At 40.1% G+C, this 22,281-nt stretch overlaps 1 protein-coding gene across 1 annotated transcript in view; it reads right to left on the bottom strand.

Annotated features, from left to right (window-relative positions):
- MARCHF1 (membrane associated ring-CH-type finger 1) overlaps positions 1–22,281 on the bottom strand; it is a 314,931-nt gene that overhangs the window by 86,406 nt on the left and 206,244 nt on the right. The window contains exon 7 of the mRNA XM_088450275.1: positions 13,971–14,118. Within this exon, the coding sequence (XP_088306401.1) occupies positions 13,971–14,118 (148 nt within the window). The remainder of the gene's footprint in view (positions 1–13,970; positions 14,119–22,281) is intronic.

The following is a 22,281-nucleotide window of genomic DNA, read 5'->3' as shown; positions in this document are numbered from 1 at the left end:
TTGCAGCACACTAGTGTGCGGCGGCACAGTGGTTAAGAAACGCTCTGCTATAGTATCATCCTCCTGGCTGGTACAGCCTGGTGCTTGTTATTGGAAAATAGGGGGCACCCCATGCCATTTTTCCCCTAGGCTTATAGGTGCGGGACTGATTATGGTTTTGGGTGGACCCCATGCATTTTTTCTTTTTTAACAATTTTCTTAACAGTAACAAAGCTTGCACAGATCATAGTGATATGTGCAGTGCTTCATCCAAACTCACCTACCACAGGCAGGTCTGTTGTTTGGGTGGGTTGGGCATTGTTTTAGGGTCAGATTTTGGCCAGTCTTAAAAACAATAATTAGTAAATCTCAGGTTTCTTTAATTGTCAATGTAATATTTTATAGTTTGTCCACTGTTCTAAACTTTTCTAAAGTCAGTATTTTGGTATTTGTCATCGGTTTTGCCAAAACTTTTGTAAATATAGCCCTATGACTGGGTGAACAGCATTGCTGTGCACCATATAAAGCACTCTGGAAAGCCTAATTAGACAAATCAAAGTAATTTAGAAGCATAATTAAAAGCATGTCAATACAGAAATAGTGGAATAGATAAACAAGGACGTTTTTCTCATAGTTGGGATAATGAAGAGGTTAAAAAATGTGCATGTTTAACAGTTGGAAAAGAAATTTAAGACCATGGAGGTGCCAGTCACTCAGGAGATGGGAGGAGTTTCCACATTGGAAACCAGAGTTATTGAAATATATATTGGCAGAAATAGGGACTTGAACAAAGACAGTCATAACTTAGATTGAATTTCATGCCATGCTCTGCAAAGCATGGCCAATAGAATGTTTTCTTTAATAGTGGTCTGCATGCTGACTGGATGTGTATGAAGCAGAGAAGCCAATTGAATATGGGGAAAGAATGCTTGTTCCACTTTAAAATTGGTGTAAATGTGCAAACCTCCTATCCAATCTACAGCATACAGTATCTAAAATTGGCAAATTGGATACAAGGTTTATTAGATGTTCAACTGTATGTGAGCATGCATCATATTACAGGCCAGTTCCATGTCTATGTTTACCATTAAGTGTTGTATTTGGTTGTGTATTAGTTATAAAATCACTTTACAAAATCCCAAAGAAAGAGGTGTATATTTGTTTTCTTAAAATAATCTGGTAAAAAAGTCTTCATATTAAACATAATAATAATGTAAATTTATAACATTACCTTAATACTAAAACAAACCAAATATATTACCTTATACAACTTTTTAATATAAGTTCACATATACGCTATATTTATTATCAACTTATGAGCACAACCTACATATTTTATATTCATACAAAGTCCCCCAATAGATTTCTAGTAATCTGTAACTAGGATATTACAGTGTTGTACACTTATTTAGTGATTTCACCTCTTATGTTTAAAACTGAAGGCCAATGTGACATGATTACATTTTCTGGAACCACAAGCAAGCACACAGTACATAATGTTACTCGAGAGTACAATAGCAAGGTCGAGAGTTATACTATAATAAGTAAAAGGGCACAAGCACAAACTATAAAGTATTGTTTCTATTAAACGGAAAACGTGCCGATAGTTGACCATGACATTCATAGGTATATCAATCTAAAATAATAACAAGTAGCTATTACTGATAGCATCAATGCTTAACTGCTGTAGCTGGTAAAAACAAAATACAAGAGTAAAATAACCTTGAAATCACAAACTGAAAAAAAATCTTTCCATGTTCCATGCTTAGTGATCCTTTGGCAATACATGTACATACAATTCTGCCTTATGTCCCATATTTTCTATATATACGTACATATATTATACAAATGAAGCCATTACAATGTCCATCTAGTGACAGTTGGTATGAACACTGACCTCTCAACACTTCAGTACTCATCACATATCCAACTCATAATAAAAACAAAGACATTCCTGAATATTGTTCATTTCTGGAATTGGCGCATGCGCAGTTGGTCTTGATGAGAGCGAGGCTTGGAACCAGGATGGAATCTGTGAACATGCGTTTCTGGCACTGTGATTGGTGTGGCAGAACCATGTGATTAGTTTTACAAAGCTATTCAATGTCTTGATGAATGTATGAGCTTTTAGTCTTTCATTAAAGTATTTAGTTCTTCACTATTCACTAGATAAATTACAGCAGCTGATTGGTTGCTTTGGGCAACTTCTCTACTTTATCTCTCGCTCAGGCTTGATACATCTCCCATTTGGTGAGTTTGAGTAAGGTGTGCAGAGTAGAAAGAGTACAAAGCTTGTTGTAATGTTTAGTATGTTTATAAGGTTTGGGCACCCAAGCTCTACTTTGACATCTCCAAATAGTTGTCTCTCTTTGTTACAGTATATCGCCAAGGAAAACCCTGCCACTCTATAGTGGGAAGTTGGTACAGTATCTGTCTTTTCCAGACTATGTAGAAACTAGGAAATCATCAATCAGTAGAAGGAATAAGACCCAATAGACAAAGGTTTTCATGTCTTTTTATCTCACTCTGCTTTTCCATACAAAACAATTGAAGGTTATGACTTATTATGTGCCAACAATCAGTACTGCATTTTATATTTCTCATGGTCAGCCCAAGAAACATTCATATATTAGAAAATACTGTACACACCCATTTTTGTTGTGACCATTTAACTAATTTCCAATATAAATTTAAATTTGGTTGTAATATATATTAAACACTGCATTATGTGATTATGTTCTTGATGTGTAATTTTTTAAACTAATATACATTTTTATTGACATTTCATTTTTATGGTAAACTTTCTGCACAAACACTTCCCTGCATATTTAAGTTTTTGCCACATTATCAATACGCCAGTTGCTATAGACCTTATACACCCACGCTTACCTTCACTAAGGTGCACACCCATTGCCCCTACACATTTGGTTACAGCTGACACCCTTTACCTATAGGGAGAGCGTATCTATCGATTTTTTTATGAGTGCTATTTAAATTAATATCTAAGTTGGCACCGATACTCTATATATCTATAATATATATATATATATATATATATATATATATATATATGAACAACGAAGATTACAGCGCCAATAGAAATGAGAACAGTTACTAAAACTTAAAGAATTTTTTTGTAATTATATGCATAAATTATATACAATGACCAAAGATTATAAACACCTGCTGGTGAAAAAAATTTGTAGAGAGCGCTCCCTAACAGTATGGGTGTCAGCTAACAGTGGTGGTCTGTTACTAGTGTCATTGTGCTTATATACCTTAATGTAAGTAAAAAATACTGAATTACAAGCAATAAAGTGGTTGTTTAAAGTGCAACAAGTGCATAAATACAAAAATGTGACAAACTGTTAAACCTCTAAAATTCTAAGTATCCAAAGCATCTAAAAATGATGGAAATAAATAATTTTATACCATAAAATGCATCATGCAGAGAAAATAAATACTGAGATTTGATCGCACACTCAATTTGTGCAATATACCAACACCTAAGATAAATAAGATAAATAAACACTTTAATTGGACTAAAAAAAAAAGATTAAAAAATGATTTCATTGTAACAATACCTAAACATATGGGGTGATGTGAACCTAGGGTCCACAAATACATATAATATACGTTTTTTTTAGAAAAGTACATAAAATTTCACATATAATAAAAAAATGGCTTATCAGGTAAAACAATGATAAATTCACGAAAGGTAGAGTAATGCTGCATACGCACATAAAGATTTTCTGCCCAAAAAGCCAACTAGTTGAGTGGTTGGAATGAAATCTGATAACGTATGGGAGTAACTGATGATCAGCAATTTGCTCCTAAATGCCAGAAAATAGATGAAAATGGTCGTCAGACAAGATTGAACAAATTGTTTAGATCAAACATTTAACAAACAACAGTTTTTGTCCATTTTCCGGCGTTTGGGAGCAAGTTGCTGATTGTCATTTGCTTTCATACCATACCAGATTTTCATTCCAACCAATCAACTAGTTGGATGGCTGGACAAAAAATCTTTACGTGTGTATGCAGCTTTAGAGGAGGCTGTATCCTTGACAAAAGATTAAATGTAATCTAAAACATTGGAAACTAATCCTGATATGAGCAGTGGATGATACATATAATAGACTTTTTTTTAGAAAAGTACATAAAATTTCACATGTAATAAAAAATGGCTTATCTGGTAAAACAATGATAAATTCATGAAAGGTAGAATAGAGTAAGAGGAGGCTGTATCCTTGACAAAAGATTAAATGAAATCTGAAACGTTGGAAACTACTCCTGATATGAGCAGTGGATTATTTAATTCAGTACGAAGTCCCATGAGTGCCGCCGTTTGTGGATCTATATCAATATATTATATATATATATATATATATATATATATATATACTGTATATTGCAAATATATACACTATATGGACAAAAGTATTTGGCCACACCTGTTACATATTGAATTGAGGTGTTTCAATTGACCCATTGGTGCATAAAATCAAGCACCTAGCCTTGCAGTCTCCATTTGCAAGCATTTGCGATACAAAATGGGTCATTCTGAAGATCTCAGTGACTTCTAGCATGGTACTGTGATAGGATGCCACCTTTCCACTAAGGCGGTTCATGAAAATTCATCCCTGCTGGATATTCCACGGTCAACTGTAAGTGATATTATTAGAGAGTGGAAGCATTTAGGAACAACAGCAACTCAGCTATGAAGCGGAAGACCACATAAAATCACAGAGCGGGTCAATGACTGCTAAGACGCATGGTGCATAAAATTCACCACGCTCTGCTGAATCCATAGCTGAGAGTTCCAAACTTCCACCGGCATTAATGTAAGCACAAAAACTGTGCGTCGGGAGCTTAATGGAATGGGTTTCCATGGCCGAGAAGCTGCAAGTACCTAACTCTTAACTAGACTAGAGCTAGATCAGAAATTTCCCTTGCTGGGGCACTCTTACTGTTATATGTAATGATATTATAATTAAAACATAGCTTTTAAAGTCATGTAAATCTAAAATATAAGGGATAAAAAAGTGATTATGAGTCTCCCTTGTATTAAAAATGGTGACAAAGATATTGGCGAAAAATATTAATCAACACTCATTTCTGGGCTGTTCATTACAGAAAGAATCACTAAGGCTATGTTGCCCCCCAGTGAGTGCTGTGGCAGTTATAACCCTGGGAGTATAAGCTTCCCTAATAATTTGTGCTGTACTTCAATGTATTATTGGGTCAAGAATCTATATATACCCATATATACCTCTGCTGGCAGAATGGTTGTTTAGTCTATAAACCAGCTATATTCACAAGATTCTCATACATTAAATTAACTGCACTCTGCCCGGTACATTTTACTGCATGCATAAATTCCTATTCTGTACAACATTGCACTTTTAGCCCATGTATAATTGCTTAAAAAATCCGGCTGATAAATGGTCTGCTAAACCAGGTAAATCCTGCAAACAGGGCTGATATATGGTCTGCTAAACCAGGTAAATCCTGAGAAATCTTAACTGTGTGCAAAATTATCACAAAGGTATATTTGAATTGTAGACTCATATACTTCACAAAAAATTCCAGCTAAATAAACTTATCAGATCAAATATTGCATATGATTGTCTTATCACAATACAATGCAGTTCTACAATGGGTAACAATTTCCCAACACAGCATTAATATACACACGCATTTATTGCATTTTCCCCAAATTGTGTATTGTGAGTGTACAGATTGTATTTTGCCCAGCATATATGTTTATGGATAACAAGTACAGTATTATAGATGCAGTACAGCAGCAGAAGTCCTGGTCACCTTCTGCTGTCTGGGGTCTTTGCTTTGAGCGGACCCCAGATGAAAGCGATCCTGGGCAGTGCTGATAGAAAAATAGTAGATGGAAAGGACACTGACCCGTTCGTGATGTTAGGCTATCCTTGTTGTTATTGCAGTGCAAGGACAGGATGTGCCACCGGGAAAAGTCGCTGACCATAGAAGGAAAAATACCTGTGCCCAGTGAAGTTTACAGCAAGGCAGTAGGTAGACCTGCCATCATACATTCCCCGCTGTACCAGGGAATCGGAGGTAAGGAGGTACGTTTCACCCTATGGGCTTTATCACCAATGCCTGATGTCTCAGGATGCCGTCCTCTTAACATGCAGGATGGCCAATCAATACTAGATGTTATTGATTGGTTGTCAGATCGGCCAATGATTTAGCCCGCTGCCACTACGTAGTAGCTCAAATCATATGAGTGAAACTACTCATTCCCAGCAGTTTCATGTGATGTCAATCAGCTAATTAGACACTCACCTTGCCTATGTTAGTTCTCTGAGTGAAAAGAGAACATCGATATTTGCATGTACCTGTTCCTAATGGAATTATATTGGTTACCTTTTCATCAGAATACAAATAAGGTGTCTGTGCTAATCACTATATAAAAAACATAGGCTGTGAAAATGATAAATATATTATTTTATTGAACATATGAAAAAATGAACTGCAGTTCAACTCTATAAACATATATAAACACATACTGTTTCCAATAGATCATAGGAAAAAAGATAGATGTTTTAAACTCTATGTAGAGCCTTGATGGTAATCAGCATATGTTGCTATTAGCAACCAGAATGATATCAATCTGTAAAGTAGGTATAGTCACTCTGTTAAAACCTGATATAGGGTATAGTGACTCCCTAAATTACGGAGCTGTGGAGATATCAAAAATCTTGGTATGGTGAACATAATAGCGGGGGTCTCTAGACCAAAACCCGCAGTCCAGTATCTCACCTGCCCCAGTGGACTCAAAGCTCCAAAGTCTCCCTAGGAACCAACTGCTCTTGCGACTCCCAGACAAAGTAGGTGTGATTTTGGTCCCTGTGACCAGCGCCACTCTGGCAGCTAATTGTGGGACTGTGCGTGACTCCAATGACTCACAAGCAGGGAAGTCCTGCAGGATGGTGAGCCGTTCGCGCATCAGCGACTCCCAATCAAGACACAAGGGGTGAAGGCTGGACAGTCTGTCTCTGTGGGGAATCCCCCCGTCCAGCAGAGGCAACAGATAGCAGAAATGATAGTCCACACAAACAGGCTCAGCAATGTCCGTCAGCGTGTCTCAGCAACACTGGTGGGTATTAATACGCAGGTAGTGCAAATCACCAAACAATGGTTCCGCAGATACAGGAATACAGCAGTGTAATATAGTCAAGAGTTGGAAAAGCAGTCCAGAGAACACCTTGACATGTTTCTCCCCTCTTGCAGGGGTTTTTTCAAAAGGTGATGAAGTCACATTCCGCTATGAGGGCAGCCTATTTATCCTGCACCTCATTAATTAATTAAAAAGCATCTGTGTAGCTAACAATTAGCAATCTGATTAACACAGCCTTTGGAATGCAATATCATGCACATCAAAAAAGAAAACATTTTACATTCAATATATAAATTGACACAGCCTTTGAGATACATTATAATGCAAACAGAAATGGAGACAAGACTAATAAATTAAAACTAAACAATATATCACTAGAAATAAATATATTAATGAATATTAAATAGTATTGATGTTTATAAAAAATATCTCTGACATGGGTTGTGTACTCATGAAATACGTATATGCCCTTAGAATATAGTATAAAGTCTATAGTTATTTAAGATAGAAAAGACCATCATCCATAGGTAGTTGTGATCCTCCCCATATCATGAGTACTGTAAATACTTGGGGCCGAATAGTCGGTATACCTCTTTATAATTGTGTAATGATAAGGATAAAGATATGTTGCTTGGACGAAGCTGAAAAAAGGGTGGATCACAAAAAGGCTCGATAGACCGATATACTATGAGAATAAATTATTTCTTATATATGTAATAGGCAAGGGGAATAAAATGTAGTGTACTTTACTTAACTCATTTTTTAAGAAAAACTGAATAATTGATAAAGTAATTTAGACTTTGAGGCTAGAGCTCCCATCCTAAATCCATTCACTTTCTCTCTTTAATAATTTGTTCATGGTATCTCCTCCTCTGATACCCATTTTGGCTCTCTAAGCCAAAAACTCTCATCTCATGCTGACTATCATAGCAAAAAGAGTAGAAATACTTAGCTACTGTGGTGATTTGTTTCATATTTGCCAGATCTCTGGGAGCATTCCTTATGCTACTTGCATGTTCTAATACACGCTGCTTCAACATTCTCATGGTGATCCCTATGTATAGCTTGTCACAAGGACATGTTATACAGTAGACCATGTTTGTAGTTTTACAGTTGAAAAATTCTTTAACTTTGATGACTGTGCCAAATTTGTCTTTAATTTCTTGTTTGTTATGAATGTATTTACATGCTCTGCATGATCCACATGCTTAAGTTCCTCTGACAGTAGGTGGTTTACCTTTACTCCTACAGAAATGGCTCTTTACCAGGTGGTCGCATAGGTTGGGGGATCTTCTCCAACTCATGGAGACTCTTGGTTGTAATTTTTCTGCTAGTATTGGATCTGTTAGTAGAATGGGCCAGTTTTTTTGTATTTTCGTAATCTATCTCCATTCATTACAGTAGTCCCCAACAGAACGTATCACCTTTGTATCTTTTTGTTTTTTCTCATGGTAAATGAGATTGTCCCTATTGATGGAGATCACTGATGTTTTTGCCCATCTAATTGACCTATGGCTATATCCACATTCTCTAAGTCGCTGTGTAAGTTCTGGACATCTCTTCAAGAAAGTTTCTTCATCTGAGCAGTTTCGTTTTAATCTAAAAAATTCCCCTTTTGGTATATTGTTTACCGTTGGGAAAATGTGAACTTGTCTTATGAAGAACACTGTTGGGTGCTGTTTGCTTACGAAATAGTTCAGTGGCCAGCATATTCTCTTTATTCCTATATATCCTTAGATCTAGGAAATATATGCTGGTCCTACTGAACTCATATGTGAATTTAAGATTTAGTTCATTCTTATTTAGATGTTCCATGAATTGTAAAAGTTCTTCCTCTGTTCCTTCCCATATAGTGAGAATATCGTCAATGTAGCGCAACCATATTGCAATGTGTTGGGTGTGAGGTTCATTCACCTCATTAAACACATTCCCTTTTCCACCATCCCAGGAAGAGGTTAGCATAGGTAGGGGCACAGGCTGCCCCCATAGCTGTACCTTTTATCTGGAGATAGTGGCGGTCATCAAAGACAAAATAATTTCTGGTCAAAATGAACTTGAGAAGCCTCAAAATAAACTTCTGAAATTCCCCCAGACCTTCCACCATGAGAAAAAACTCCACTGCTTTAAGTCCAAGATTGTGTCTAATGCATGTGTATAAGGATTCAACATCCATACTCACCAGCAGTTGGTTTGCTTCCAATCTAACATCAACAATTCTCTTAAGAACCTCCATGGTGTCTTTCACATATGAGGGCAATTCCACAATGAATGGCCTGGCCTTCTCAGACAGGCTACCAATCCCAGAAACAATTGGCCGTCCTGGGGGATTAGTAAAATCTTTGTTAACCTTTGAGAGCATATAAAATGTTGGAGTCTTAGGATTCTCTACTTTTAAGAAAAGATGTTCTTGTTCTGTGATGGTCCCATTACAGATGGCTTGATCTATGATGCTAAAGTAGAGCTCTTTGTAGTTCTCAGTGGGATTGAGCATGAGCGGTTGAAAACACATGGTGTTTTTTAGCTGTTTGAGAGCTTCTTTAACATACATTTCTTTTGACCATAGCACCGTGTTGCCCCCCTTATCAGAGGGCTTGATAATGACATCATCCCAAGGTTTGATTTCTTCTATAGTTTTCTCTTCCATAATAGTCATGTTATGTGGTATCCTGCAGTACCTCTTCTTTCTATATAGTTCATCGAATTCTTGAGATACCATATTTACGGACACCCTGATTTCTGGTGAGATATTTTCCAGTGGGAAAAACATAGAGTTGTTCTTACATATGGGCCTTTTAGTGTTTACCTGTAAGTTATCATCATTAGTGGTCTCTCCTGATAGTTCTTCCAGAATTTGAATGGCTTCCTTTTCCTGAGTGGATATTGGCCACATCCAATTGTGCGTTAAATGCACTTGTATCATTAACTTCTCCTTTATTGGAAAAAAATTTAGTCAACAGCAGTTTCCTGACAAATAATCTTAAATTTTTCTCCCATTGAAATCGATTGAATTTGCGCGAGGTTGAGAAAGTAAATCCCTTTTTGAATATATTGATCTGGTTGATCATTAGAATTCGATTGGATAGGTTTATGATATTAAGCCCCATTGAGTTGTCTAGATGTCCTTGTTGGTCCTTGTCATGTACCGGGCTGGGGACGGGGATTCCCATCTCTGTCGATTTCTTTCCCTTCTTGCCCCCCCTCCTCGTTTTCCTCTTTGAGGATGACCACGTGCCTGGTCCTTCTCTAAAAAAGAGAATATAGTATCCAACTCGTTTATTGACACAGGAAAAATCCTCCGACCTTGGTCTCCAACTTCTTCCGTTCCTGAGGATTCCAATTCTGACAAAGAAAATTGAAAATAATATACCAGCGCTAATCAATTAATAAAGAGCTAATAGTAAATTGTCAATGGACAGTTGATGTAACATATAAATAATTTAATAAATTTCATCAATCCTCAAAAGGCATTAAAGAAGCATAAAAAATGAAGTACAAACAATTAAACATTAAAAATAGCCACAAATAAGCATGCAGCGGCCGTAGCAATGTATTTCAGGGCTGTAGTGTTCCACCGGAAAAGGATTGAGATGCCAAAGTTAACAGTGGTTAATGAATCCAATGGATATGCTCCTGAGGAAGCTGGATGGTAATCTAACCAGTGAAACCTGTTGAGCCTATAGATATCTTCATACTCCCCTCCTATTGCTGGCAGTCTTTATCCATTGGATTCAACAACCCCTGTTAACTTTGGCATCTCAATCCTTTTCCGGTGGAACACTACAGCCCTGAAATACATTGCTAAGTCTGATGCATGCCGCCAAGGACTGTGACTAATCCGTGACCCATACCGGTAATACCCTCGCCTAAGGGACACCTTAATCATTTATTGGATTTACCAAGCACATGGCTATATTTTATTTTGGAGGGAGTATCTACTAAGGAACTTATAAATGGTTCTCTCATGCTTATTCGTAGCTATTTTTAATGTTTAATTGTTTGTACTTAATTTTTTATGCTTCTTTAATGCCTTTTGAGGACTGATGAAATGTATTAAAATATTTATATATTACATCAACTGTCCATTGACAATTTACTATTAGCTCTTTATAGTATATTATTTTCAATTATCTTCTTACCAAACTAGGGGCTTACATCCCCTACATACCGGAAAGGTTCCTGGACTGCACACCCTGATTATATATAATGGGAGGTGCTACCTGATGAGACTAATTGCAGGCACAGAAACAGACAAATCTCAGGTGCACAACTCAAATTACTGATAATATATAAATGCAATAAAATTTTGTAATCAGTAGAGGTTTTTAGCATAATTATGGCCAAGGTTATGGGCCTACCCTCCATATCCAGGTAACCTCTTTAGGGTAGGTCCCTAACATACTAGGGTTCAAATCCAGAGCACAGGAATCTAGCTCAGCTAAGTCACCCCAGGGCATCGCCATAGTAAGAAAAGTACAGTGTATAAGAGATAGTTAAGAGCAGCCACAGCTGCATATAAAGAATGAAATTAAAAAAGTGAAGTACATGTATAACAGTGAAGGGTTAAAATGTGTTAGAAAAGAAAAATGTATTATAATGTGGTGCCCTGAAACATCTCAACCAAAGCAATCCAGGGGGACCCATGCCCCAAAAATGAACCAAAGTTGCACTACAGTATATAACTTGTAGGACTTTATCTCCAGTGAAGGGCAATCTTAATGCTTCAGCATGCCAAGACATTTTGGACAATGCTATGCTTCCAACTTTGTGGCAACAATTTGGGGAAGGCCATATTCTATTCCAACATGACTGTGCCCCAGTGCACAAAGCAAGGACTATAAAGATATATATATATACACACACCACTGTTTATTTTATTTCAAGTCTTTTGTATTATGAATGTTTCTTTTGCAGATGTCGTTCCGGTTACACATGTTCAAGACTATGGGGTATATTGGCTTTTAAAAGCAGTATTTAAATGGGCAATATATTAAATGCAAAGCCAGGCGTGTTTTGCTTTAAATGGTATTGCCCTTTTAAAACTCATGATCAGAACCTCAGAAAAGTGGTGGCATGAATAACTGTCATTTAGTACCTGTGTCTTAGTGCACCAGAAATATTTTGTACCACTTGTTTATCCTTTTTGGGTCACTACAGACACAAATATATGTAAAATATCCTGCAATGATGTAATAATAGTGTTATCATTTATTTTTGCAGAGTACTAATTACTAATGATTTCACTGTAAAACTTCTAATTGGAATGCAGTTATGGTAGGGGTTAATGAAAGTGGTTTTGTGACTTTTGCCCTACATTCACAAACATGTACAAACTTTACATATGTTCTTGTTTGAAGAAAACAAAACCATCTTATTGGTATAACATTTTGTCTGCTCAAGTATGTTTGTGCACACAGAGAGATGTGCGTAGAAAGGTAGTAGCAATAACACAGGATAATGCTTACGTAGATAAATAGCTGTTTAATACATCATAACCATAGGTACTAGTGATAATTAATCTATAGTTTCTATAAGTTCTTGGGAGACACTGCCTACTCAACTGTCTCTAATCACCAGAGGATAAAAGACTGAGGGGGTCTATTTAATAAGCAGTGTTAGGAGACAGAATGAAAAGTGATAAGGTGCCAGCCAATCAGCTCCCAACTGTCATTTTTCATACACAGATGACAGTTGGGAGCTGATTGGCTGGCACCTTATCACTTTCTTATCACCTGAGACCCCTGAGTCAGACAACACATGGGACTCCCCATCTTCCTGCTGACACCTCTACACGTTCTTCAATTTGGGTTTCTCACTGATTGTGGCAAATCAGGGCCCCCCGGGACTTCTTGCAGATTCAATCACTGATTACATCTGAATAAAAACTGAGTATATACATTTTATCTGCTTACAGATTATTTACATATATAGAGAGAGTGAGAGAGAGATGTATATATTTAATTTATCTGTTAATACCTATTTCTAATCAGTAAACTGCTTCTTTATGCCTTTACTCAGTTATGTCATGTTTTTACTGATAATACAGTGTTAAAAGTTCCCACTGGAAGCAGTTAATTGCATCACATGATTCATTTTGAAAGTGATGAGATGCATAACTCTCAGCGAAGGTACTAAACCGCTACTAAAAATATGAGGATTGTCGTATACAAGCACCTGGTCTATTGTAAAACGCTGTAGGTGTAATGGTTAGAATTACAATTTCACAGCACTGAGGTCCTGGGTTTGATTCTCACCATGACCCTAACTGTGTGAAGTTTGTATATTCTCCCTGTGCTTGCGTGGGTTTCCTACGGGTACTCCAGTATTCTCCCACACTCCAAAAAATATACTGGTAGGTTTAATGGCTCCTGACAAAAAAGAGTCCTAATGTGTGTGTGTATGCATGTGCGTGTGTGCGTGTGCGCTCCCAACTGTCATGTCACAGGCTGTGTTTGAAAAATGACAGTTGGGGGAGCTGATTGGTTAGTCATTTGTCACTCTCCACTTTATCACTTCACAGAGCTTCATACATCTGCCCCATAGATTGTAAGCTCCACTGGGGCAGGGACTGATGTGAATGGCCAAATACTCTCGCAAAGCACAGAGGAATATGTGTGCGCTATATAAAGAACTGGTAATAAATAATAAAGAATAATGCATCCATTAGTGCTCTACAGTATAAAAAGCATATTAGACATTACTATGCAGTTCACAAACATGTGCCTTATGCTTTTATATGGTCACAGAACTCCCTATATTTTCTCTGATTCATCACATTACATTAGTTGATGCACATTGCTGCTATAGGAAAGTATATACATTTATATAGAAACTTTCTTACCGTTGTCATTCCCTTGCCTGATTTCCTCTGCTGTTCGGTCTATAAGCACGTACAGAGACCATACTACACATGTAATGGCAATTATGTGAAATGTTACAGAACAGACTATTTTCCGCCTCTCACTTTTTGTCATCTGTAGTTTTTCCCACTGAAATGAGAGTAAAAAATTAGTTAATATTGCATGACAATTTCAAGAGAGAATATAATTTATTGATAAATATGTGACATGTTATTCTGCACAGAATACATTATTATCCAGGAAACTTTCTTTCATTAATATGCATGATAGCTGCCATTGCCCATATGTTATGCCCTAGAGATATTAGCAGAATATTGCCATTCAAGTACAGCGTCCATCTTACTTTACTTTCATAATAATAACAATAATAATAACAATTATATATTTTCTTAGTCCCTTTGTCCGGAACGCTCTTTGAGTTTGAATATCTCAAAGACTAATTAAGATATTAATGTGATTCTTTTGTGACAGATTTCAATCAGCAATAATTACAGAATTTGGAATAAAACTGTATAAAATTTTCTGGAAAAAAAAATTGACATAAACCATAATAAATGCTTTGGTATAGCTAACCTGAAAATGTCAAGAAAACTACCTGAACACAGAGCCGGCACAGTGAACCGGGGGAAGCGGGATAGGGGTGACCGCAGCCGGCTGCTGTCCTCACACACTACTGGTGGTCTGTGCTCTCACATGGATCCGGCGCCCTAGCCATGTGCAGGCACTGTTTACGTTCTGCCCAGTTTGGCTCCAGATTGGCTGTTTGGTAGTGTGATGTAGCTATTACATAATGAGGGAGGGCGTGCGGGCGGCACAACACGTGAGGCTGCTGCCGTAGGGGGAGCTCTTCCCTCACTTACTATATCCAGCATGTTGATTCCAGGCTTGCAACTCCCAGCCAATCAGCACCGGGTTTGCACCTCGAAAGCAATGCTGCTGATTGGCGGGAGGCTGGGAAATGGTGAGGCGGAGTAACAGTGCATTATCATTTGCATCTATAGGGGCTCAGCTTGCAATACCCCTAGAAACGACCCACTTTGCTTCAGAGTCCATGGCCAAATATATCATCGCACGTACAAATTGGCGAAATGTCACAATAAAAAATTCCCCAAAAACCATAAAAGGACGTGGCTTAGCTGGATATGTTTCACACACATCTTTTATTAGCCGATTCCATCGTATTAACATATGATCTAGCCATTATCTAGCAAATCATTTTCCATACGTATGTTCTGGGTTCAAATTGGCAAAATGTTCGCCACGGGCATACTAGTAATAATAATAATTCTTATTATTAATATTTAAAGAAAGTATCACCAAAAACAAACATTCCTTTCAAATAGGTGCCAGCTGAATGCACGTTTATAAATGATTTTGCATATTTCAGGGAAACTTACATTTTAGCTAGATCTGTGCAATGTGTCAAAGATGCTGACAATGTGATTGAATAATGGAGGTACTGCATAATTTTAACAATTATTTTTTTGTGCATGTATGTGTGGACAGCTGAAAAGAGCCAATTCACTAGTGCACTTGTACCATATCCTTGGGTGGCATAACATAGTGAATTTAGGCCATAGCATGGTGAAAAAGGCTGCGGCATGATTCTTTCAAGAAGTATGTTGCTACAAACTCCATGCTCAGGGCACAATCACTCCTAGTTATGCCCAGAGGAAGATTAATCGATCCACCATTACTACATACTTTAAAACACTGAAGCACACCATGCTGCCTTCAACACCATTTTTGCGGCCCAAGGGTAGAGGAACGGAGATATTCCCACTTTGGGTGTGGGGGTGCATCCAGGGGTGTAGCGTATAGCCATGGCGCTCAGAGCATGTGTGTGCTATAGCGCCCCCACCCTCCAAGTGTGCCAAGTAGAGGGCGTGTCCAACATGTAGGGGCAAATTAAAGGGAAATATAAATAAACATTAGGGGCAGTATCAAATTGGGACGTGGAGGGCTAGATATATTCCAAACCAACTAAAGTAATTCCACCAATTAAAAATAAACCACACAGTAGTACCCCTTATTTACATTATGCCACACAGTAGTGTCTTTTATTCATGTTACGTCACTGTAGTGCCAATTATTCACAACATAATGGCCACAATGCATGTTATGCCACACATTAGTGCTCATAAATTCGCGTTATGCCACAGTTTTGGCTATTTTTCCACATTATGCTATACAGTAGTCTCCACAGTTCAGATTATGCCACAGTAATGTCCATAGTTCACATGCCACAGTAGTGCCCCTTTTTCACATTATGCTTAACAATAGTGCCCCATATTTAAGTTATGCCACAGTAGTGTCCCTTTTACACATTATGCCATAGTAGTGCCCCTTCATTACATTATGCCTCACAATAGTGCCCTGTATTTAAGTTATGCCACAGTAGTGCCCCTTAAACACATGTCATAGTAGTGGCTCTTATTGGCATTTGCTGTCAGAGCAGTCAGGCATGACCTCACCAGACTTACCAATCAGGCTTCTCCCAGTCACGGGTGCAGTGACCCAGCAGCAGCACCCGGCTCAGGCCTCCCCTCAGCAGCAGGGACACAGCTGCCATGTTCTCTCCTCTGTGGCCAGCTGACACTAGGGCCAGGGTTGTACAGGTCCCTCACCCACCTCAGAGGTGGAAAGAGGAGATCAGATGATGGGAGGGGACAGCCTCCTCCTCCCTCTTTGATATTGCCAGTGACTTCACCCTTCCTCCCTTCTGTTCAGTTCCAGAGCTGGATTAAGATCCGACAGGGCCCTATGCAAAATCTTGCCATGGGGCTCCATAGTAAGGTATATATATATATATATATATATATATATATATACACATTGTATACATTTCTCCCACAGCTCTCCCCACTCACTCAGAACTTCCCCCTTCTCACACATTTCTCCACCCCTCAAACACACACAATGATCCTCCCTCGTTCAGACCCTACCACAGCTCTCCCCCTTACACAGCTCACCTCCCCTTACACAGCTCTCCCAACTCACTCAGCCTCCCCTCACATGCCAAGCACTCCCCCCTCACTCAGATCTTCTCCTCACTCCGATCCACCCATCACACACACACACACTTTTCGAACTCACAAAGATCTCCCCTCCTCACACAGACCAACTCCCCCACACTCATATACACAGAGCTCTTCCACTTAACAAAGCTCCCCTCCCTTCACACACACAGATATTCCACCTTAATCAGATCTCCTTCCCCCCTCCTTACTGTTGCAGGGCGCTGGAGATCAGCCATTCGACTGGGGGGAATCACCTGCTGATGAGCTGAGCCTAGAGCATAAAAAGAGATCAGTGTGTCCATACTGCATCCGTGGTGTTAGCAGAGCCACAAGCACCGCTTTGCCTACACCATGCCCCCTGTCTGGAGTCACTAATCTATTTATGTGTTTCATGCCCAGCTAAGCAGGGGCTCTGCCCTTCATCAGAAGGCTGATCTCCAGCACCCTGGTCTAAGCAGGCGCTCCACTGGATCCACCCTCATTACACCCTTGGGTGCACCATACAGCTGCAGTGAGTTTTTGCTATTTGTCAGTGAGGACAGACTATCACTGTCCCTGTAATACTGTAAAGAGTAGCCTTCAAAATTAGAAAAAATCTGGCTTCCTGATAGAATAGACCAAGTGCAATAGGATGTGTTCTTTTATACAGAGGAAAGATTTGTTATGAAGGGGGGATGTGTTACTACAGAAGTGAAGGAGGGGGGAACGTGTTACCACAGAGCAGTGCTGTATCAGGGTGTGCCCTGTGCCATCCCTCCTGAGCGCAAGACATCATGATTTTGTGCCAAGGGGGCAGCCAGCATGGCAAGAACGGCACTACAGCAGCTATAATAGCTTTAGGGTGCCATTTCAGGCACCCTGTTAGCCAATGCAGGAACTTTGGGGCAGTGACAGTGTCGCCCCCAGGGCTTTGTGACTTGGATGATGGCACCACTCGCACAACCCTTGTTAAGGCCCTGTTACTCTTCATGTCACATGACTACCTCCAGTAAATGGAATGAGCACACCTCTTTTGGTGATATACATTGCCACTGTTTTGCGGAGGTGCACAAACTTCTGTCCCCATGGGGATTTTTAACAATGCTGGGTATTTCCTAATTTCTCTTAACTACATAGAGGTTCCTTTTTTCCTGTAGCAAAATACTATACATATTACATATTTATATAAGCTAAACTTTTTGTGACCTCTTCAACCGAGTACAATCTCCTAATGTGGCACTTGGACACACATTTTGTGTGATCCTTGCTGTAAATGCATCATATTATCACTCAGTCTGATCACACTATACACAGTATGTAGCCGGTGGGATCCCGGTGACGGAAACCCAACGGCAGCTCCAGAATCCCGACCTATGACATCCCAATGGTGAGTATTAGCCTTAGATTTAGGGGTTAGGGTTAGGCAATAGGGGGAGGGTTAGGGTTAGGCTGATGGAGGGGGTTAAGGTTAGGCAGCAGGAAAGGGGGGTTAGGGGGAGGGTTAGGGTTAGTGGGGTCATGAGGGGGGTGGAGGCCACACCCGGGTCCCACCATCGGAGGGGGTGCCACCAAAATTGCCGGCTCCTCTGCAGTGACAGGAGCCGGGTGCTGCATTGTGACATTCTCCTGCAGCACCCGGCTCCTCTCATACAACAGGAGCTAACAGTGGTGACAGCCCAGTCTCCGGGGTCAGCCCAGCATCTCCGGTGATGCTGGGCTGCCCCTGGAGTGAAGTAATTGGGATATCCTGCAATGACACGCCCCTTTATTTTAGGTCATGCCCCCTTTTCAGGTGCAGGTGCTCCTCCAGCACGCAGGGATAGTCAGAGTGCTCACTGCATGTCACCAGAGCCGGTGACACCTCTGGTAAGGGTTACTTATGAAATTCTGTCAGGATTCTGACTGCCGGGATCCCGTACATAACACCTATACACTAAAGAGTTTTTAACACTGCCTTTCTAAATCACATATAATACTATTTTTAAATAATATGTCATCTATATAATTTGTCATTATGTCACACATCATACTTCTTTTACCTAGATAATAACTACACTATATTTAAAGGCCTTAAGTTATTACAGCTGTTGCTGGCCATGAAATCAGTGTCAGCAGTTACAGCATTCCATTTCTGTATCACAGTAGTATGTTAGATTGCTAATACTATATTTAATTTAGAAAACAGACTTTCAGACTTATTATTGTTAGAATGTGGTGAACTCTGCAGCAGCCACATGACCGTAACTCTGTATGTATTCAGCTGGGGGGGACACCCAGATGCCCGGAAAAGTGGGCATTTCGTCCAGAGGCCACACACTGCCACCCACTTCTCAAGTGAAGTGGGCAGTCTGGGCAGCTTGATGATGCAATTCATGTCAGCATGGCTGAATCTCATCATCATTGCCCCACCCCCTGCTTGAAAATGCTGGGAATCATGGCATTGTATAGCAGGGGAGAGGGGAGAGGAATGTGAGTGCCGAATAATTCCCTTGCACCTCCTACTTGACTGCGTCATGCCCCCCCACATCACCAACTTGGCTGAACCCTGATGGAGGGGGCAGCTGAAAAGTCCACAACTATGGTTTCTATGGTCTTAATGTTTATTACAGTTATCAAAGATAAATGTATCACAAGATGTGTCAAGATATTGAAAATAGGGTTTTATCATGCTGGACACTCCTTCTCATCCAAACTGTGTTTAGCATTGCTTGTATTGTATAGTGTTAACAAAAGGGGGTCTATTTATCATTGGGGGCTGTATGGGATACTTAGTGTCCCTGGCATACATGCCTACCCTCCCGGTTTTCGCGGGAGGCTCCTGATTTTTCGGGCAACCCCCAGCACCCCCGGAAGGGTAGGCATTTCTCCCGCATTCTGCCCACTTCCTAGTGAAGTGGGTAGAATGAGGAGAATACCCTGCGGCGATAGTGGGTCTCCGTGTAGGGGGCAGGGCTTAAAACATGATTCTACATGAATCATGTCAATTGGCCCCGCCCCCTATACAAATTCAAGCCTATCGCGGCAATTTTGCTGCGAGGGGGCGGGGCTTAATGACGCGAATTGTCAGACCCCGCCCCCATCGCCCCCCTCCTGCTTCTCTTACCCGGGCTTCTCCCGGGAAGAGATCTGCAAAGGTGGCCAACTCTGGTCCCTGGTGGTGAGGTGGATAGTTATCACCGGAGCAATTCAGCATTGCTCCAATGCGGGGATAGCTGCTTTATAAAGCAAATAAATAAATATTAGGAGAATTTTCACCACAGTGCAAATTACGCACTCCTCTACCTCACCAGTGTCTTTGAGTCAGTCACTTTGATGAGCAATCCATACAGTACAGTACAGGGTCATCAATGGCTTTAGCAGGACCGGGTAAAGGTAGGGGACATGGTCAAATTGAGGCGTGTGTAATTTGCAGTGTGGTAAAAGTTCTCCTATTTGTTTGAAAACACGAAAAATATTTTTACTGAAGGTTCACAAGAATAGCAAAGATGCATGTCAGTGAGACACAATGAGGCATGGAGAGTACAGTTTAAAGTTTCCACAATGATATGCAGAAAGGGAGCTCAGAACGCGATGTAAGCAACAGACTGATACACTGATACTGATGTTTTCACTTGCTAATTGCAATAAAGCTGATCCCCAGGGATGCCCGGCCTGGGCTGACTAGAGGTCAGGGGTGATGCTGCCGCTGGGGGCCCCGGTGAAAGGGCTCCCCTGGCTGTGGCATCACTCCCCCGATAGAAGGAGTCCGGTGCTGATTCTGGGAAATACAGGGGGGCTTATGCATTTTTTCCCCCTGTATTTCCAGAACCAGGACCGGCTCAGAGCCCTGTGCTGGTTGCGCTTAATATGGGGGACCCCTACGTCATTTGTCCCCTGTATGTAGCACAACTAGTACTGGGGCTCCAAAGCCCAGTGCTGGTTGTCTTCCAGGGGGTGGGGCTATGCCTTTTTTTTTAACACATTAAATTTTAACAGATGAGTATGAGGATCTCACTGCTGCATTTGTGCATCTGTGATTAATTGGTTTGATTTTCTCAGGTGCATACGCACTACCAATGAGCCCTCTGTCGCCCACTGATGCCCCCTTTGCACTGCACCACTGCTGCTGCTGCTACCCCACATGCCTACAGCTGCTCTGCACCTCTCAAACCAACCTCCTGTGTGCTATCCCCTCTTCCACCTGCATTAGTGTACCATTTTGTTGCCCTTCTCCCCTACAAGTGGCCCGGTTTGCTCATCCAAACCCTGATAGTTAATACATTTTAAAAAAGCTATGAAATTCCATAGACAAAAGACCTTACGGTTTCATATGTCCCATTGAGGCTGCTTAGACATGATCTGAAAATTCACAAATCCTATTGATTTTCTGCCACTCAACTTCAAAAAGCAATGAAATTACAATCATTAAGGCTGACACCTTAATGGATGTGTTCCTTGCGTAATACAGATATGGTATGCCATCACACCCTGTGGTTAACTGCAGATTCAGCATTCTCACAGAATGAGATTTGCTGTCACTCACAAAATGGTGGAGCTACTAATTCACAGAATTGTGTGCTCATTGGGATACACACATGCAGTCATAAACTAAACAATTATCTGTCAGATATCTGTCCAATCTGGCTGGTTGGAATGAAAACCTGGTAATGTATGTGAGAAAATGACAGTCGATCATGTGGTCTTAAACACTGAACATTTTTGTCAGTTTTCCAGTGTTTGTGAGCAAATGATGTTTGTCATTTGCTCCCATACATTACCAAATTTTCATTCCAACCAGCCAGATTGGACAGATATCCGACAGTTAATTGTATAGTGTATGCCCAGCATAAGTAACAAACAAGACCTCTGACATGCAATTTTCTCTATTTCATTATAATTTCCCATCAGGCCAGAGCAGGTAGACCACTGCTTCCCCTCACGGCCATTAGACTGTGCCCATATCAGTCATACTGTCCGAACATCAGTTATAAGACGGCAGGGCTGGCAGAGTGATGTTCAAACATTGAGGTGCGTAGTGTGATCATATTTCTGTGTCTAAAGTGCACATCAGCAGCTGAAATCCATCCCCAACTTGTCAAGTTGTATGGCGATAACGTAATTTAATTGAAATAGATTTGAGTTAGATGCACTGCCTTTGATAACGGCAGGACAGACATTTAAGATTTGTGCCGCATTGAAGGTCTGATTCAGGAGGACAGACGCATTTGAGTTAGTGATACTGCTGGCGACCTGAACATCTCAGTGCAGTGGCGTAAGTTCATCCCAGACGCGTGGAGGCAAGTTATAATTTGGT

This window comes from Taudactylus pleione, unplaced genomic scaffold (genome assembly GCF_031769625.1).
Source record: "Taudactylus pleione unplaced genomic scaffold, aTauple2 ptg000513l, whole genome shotgun sequence".
In the NCBI taxonomy this organism is placed as follows: Eukaryota; Metazoa; Chordata; class Amphibia; order Anura; family Myobatrachidae; genus Taudactylus; species Taudactylus pleione.
Note: the sequence above shows the minus strand (reverse complement) of the source record. Positions and strands in the feature narration are given on the sequence as shown.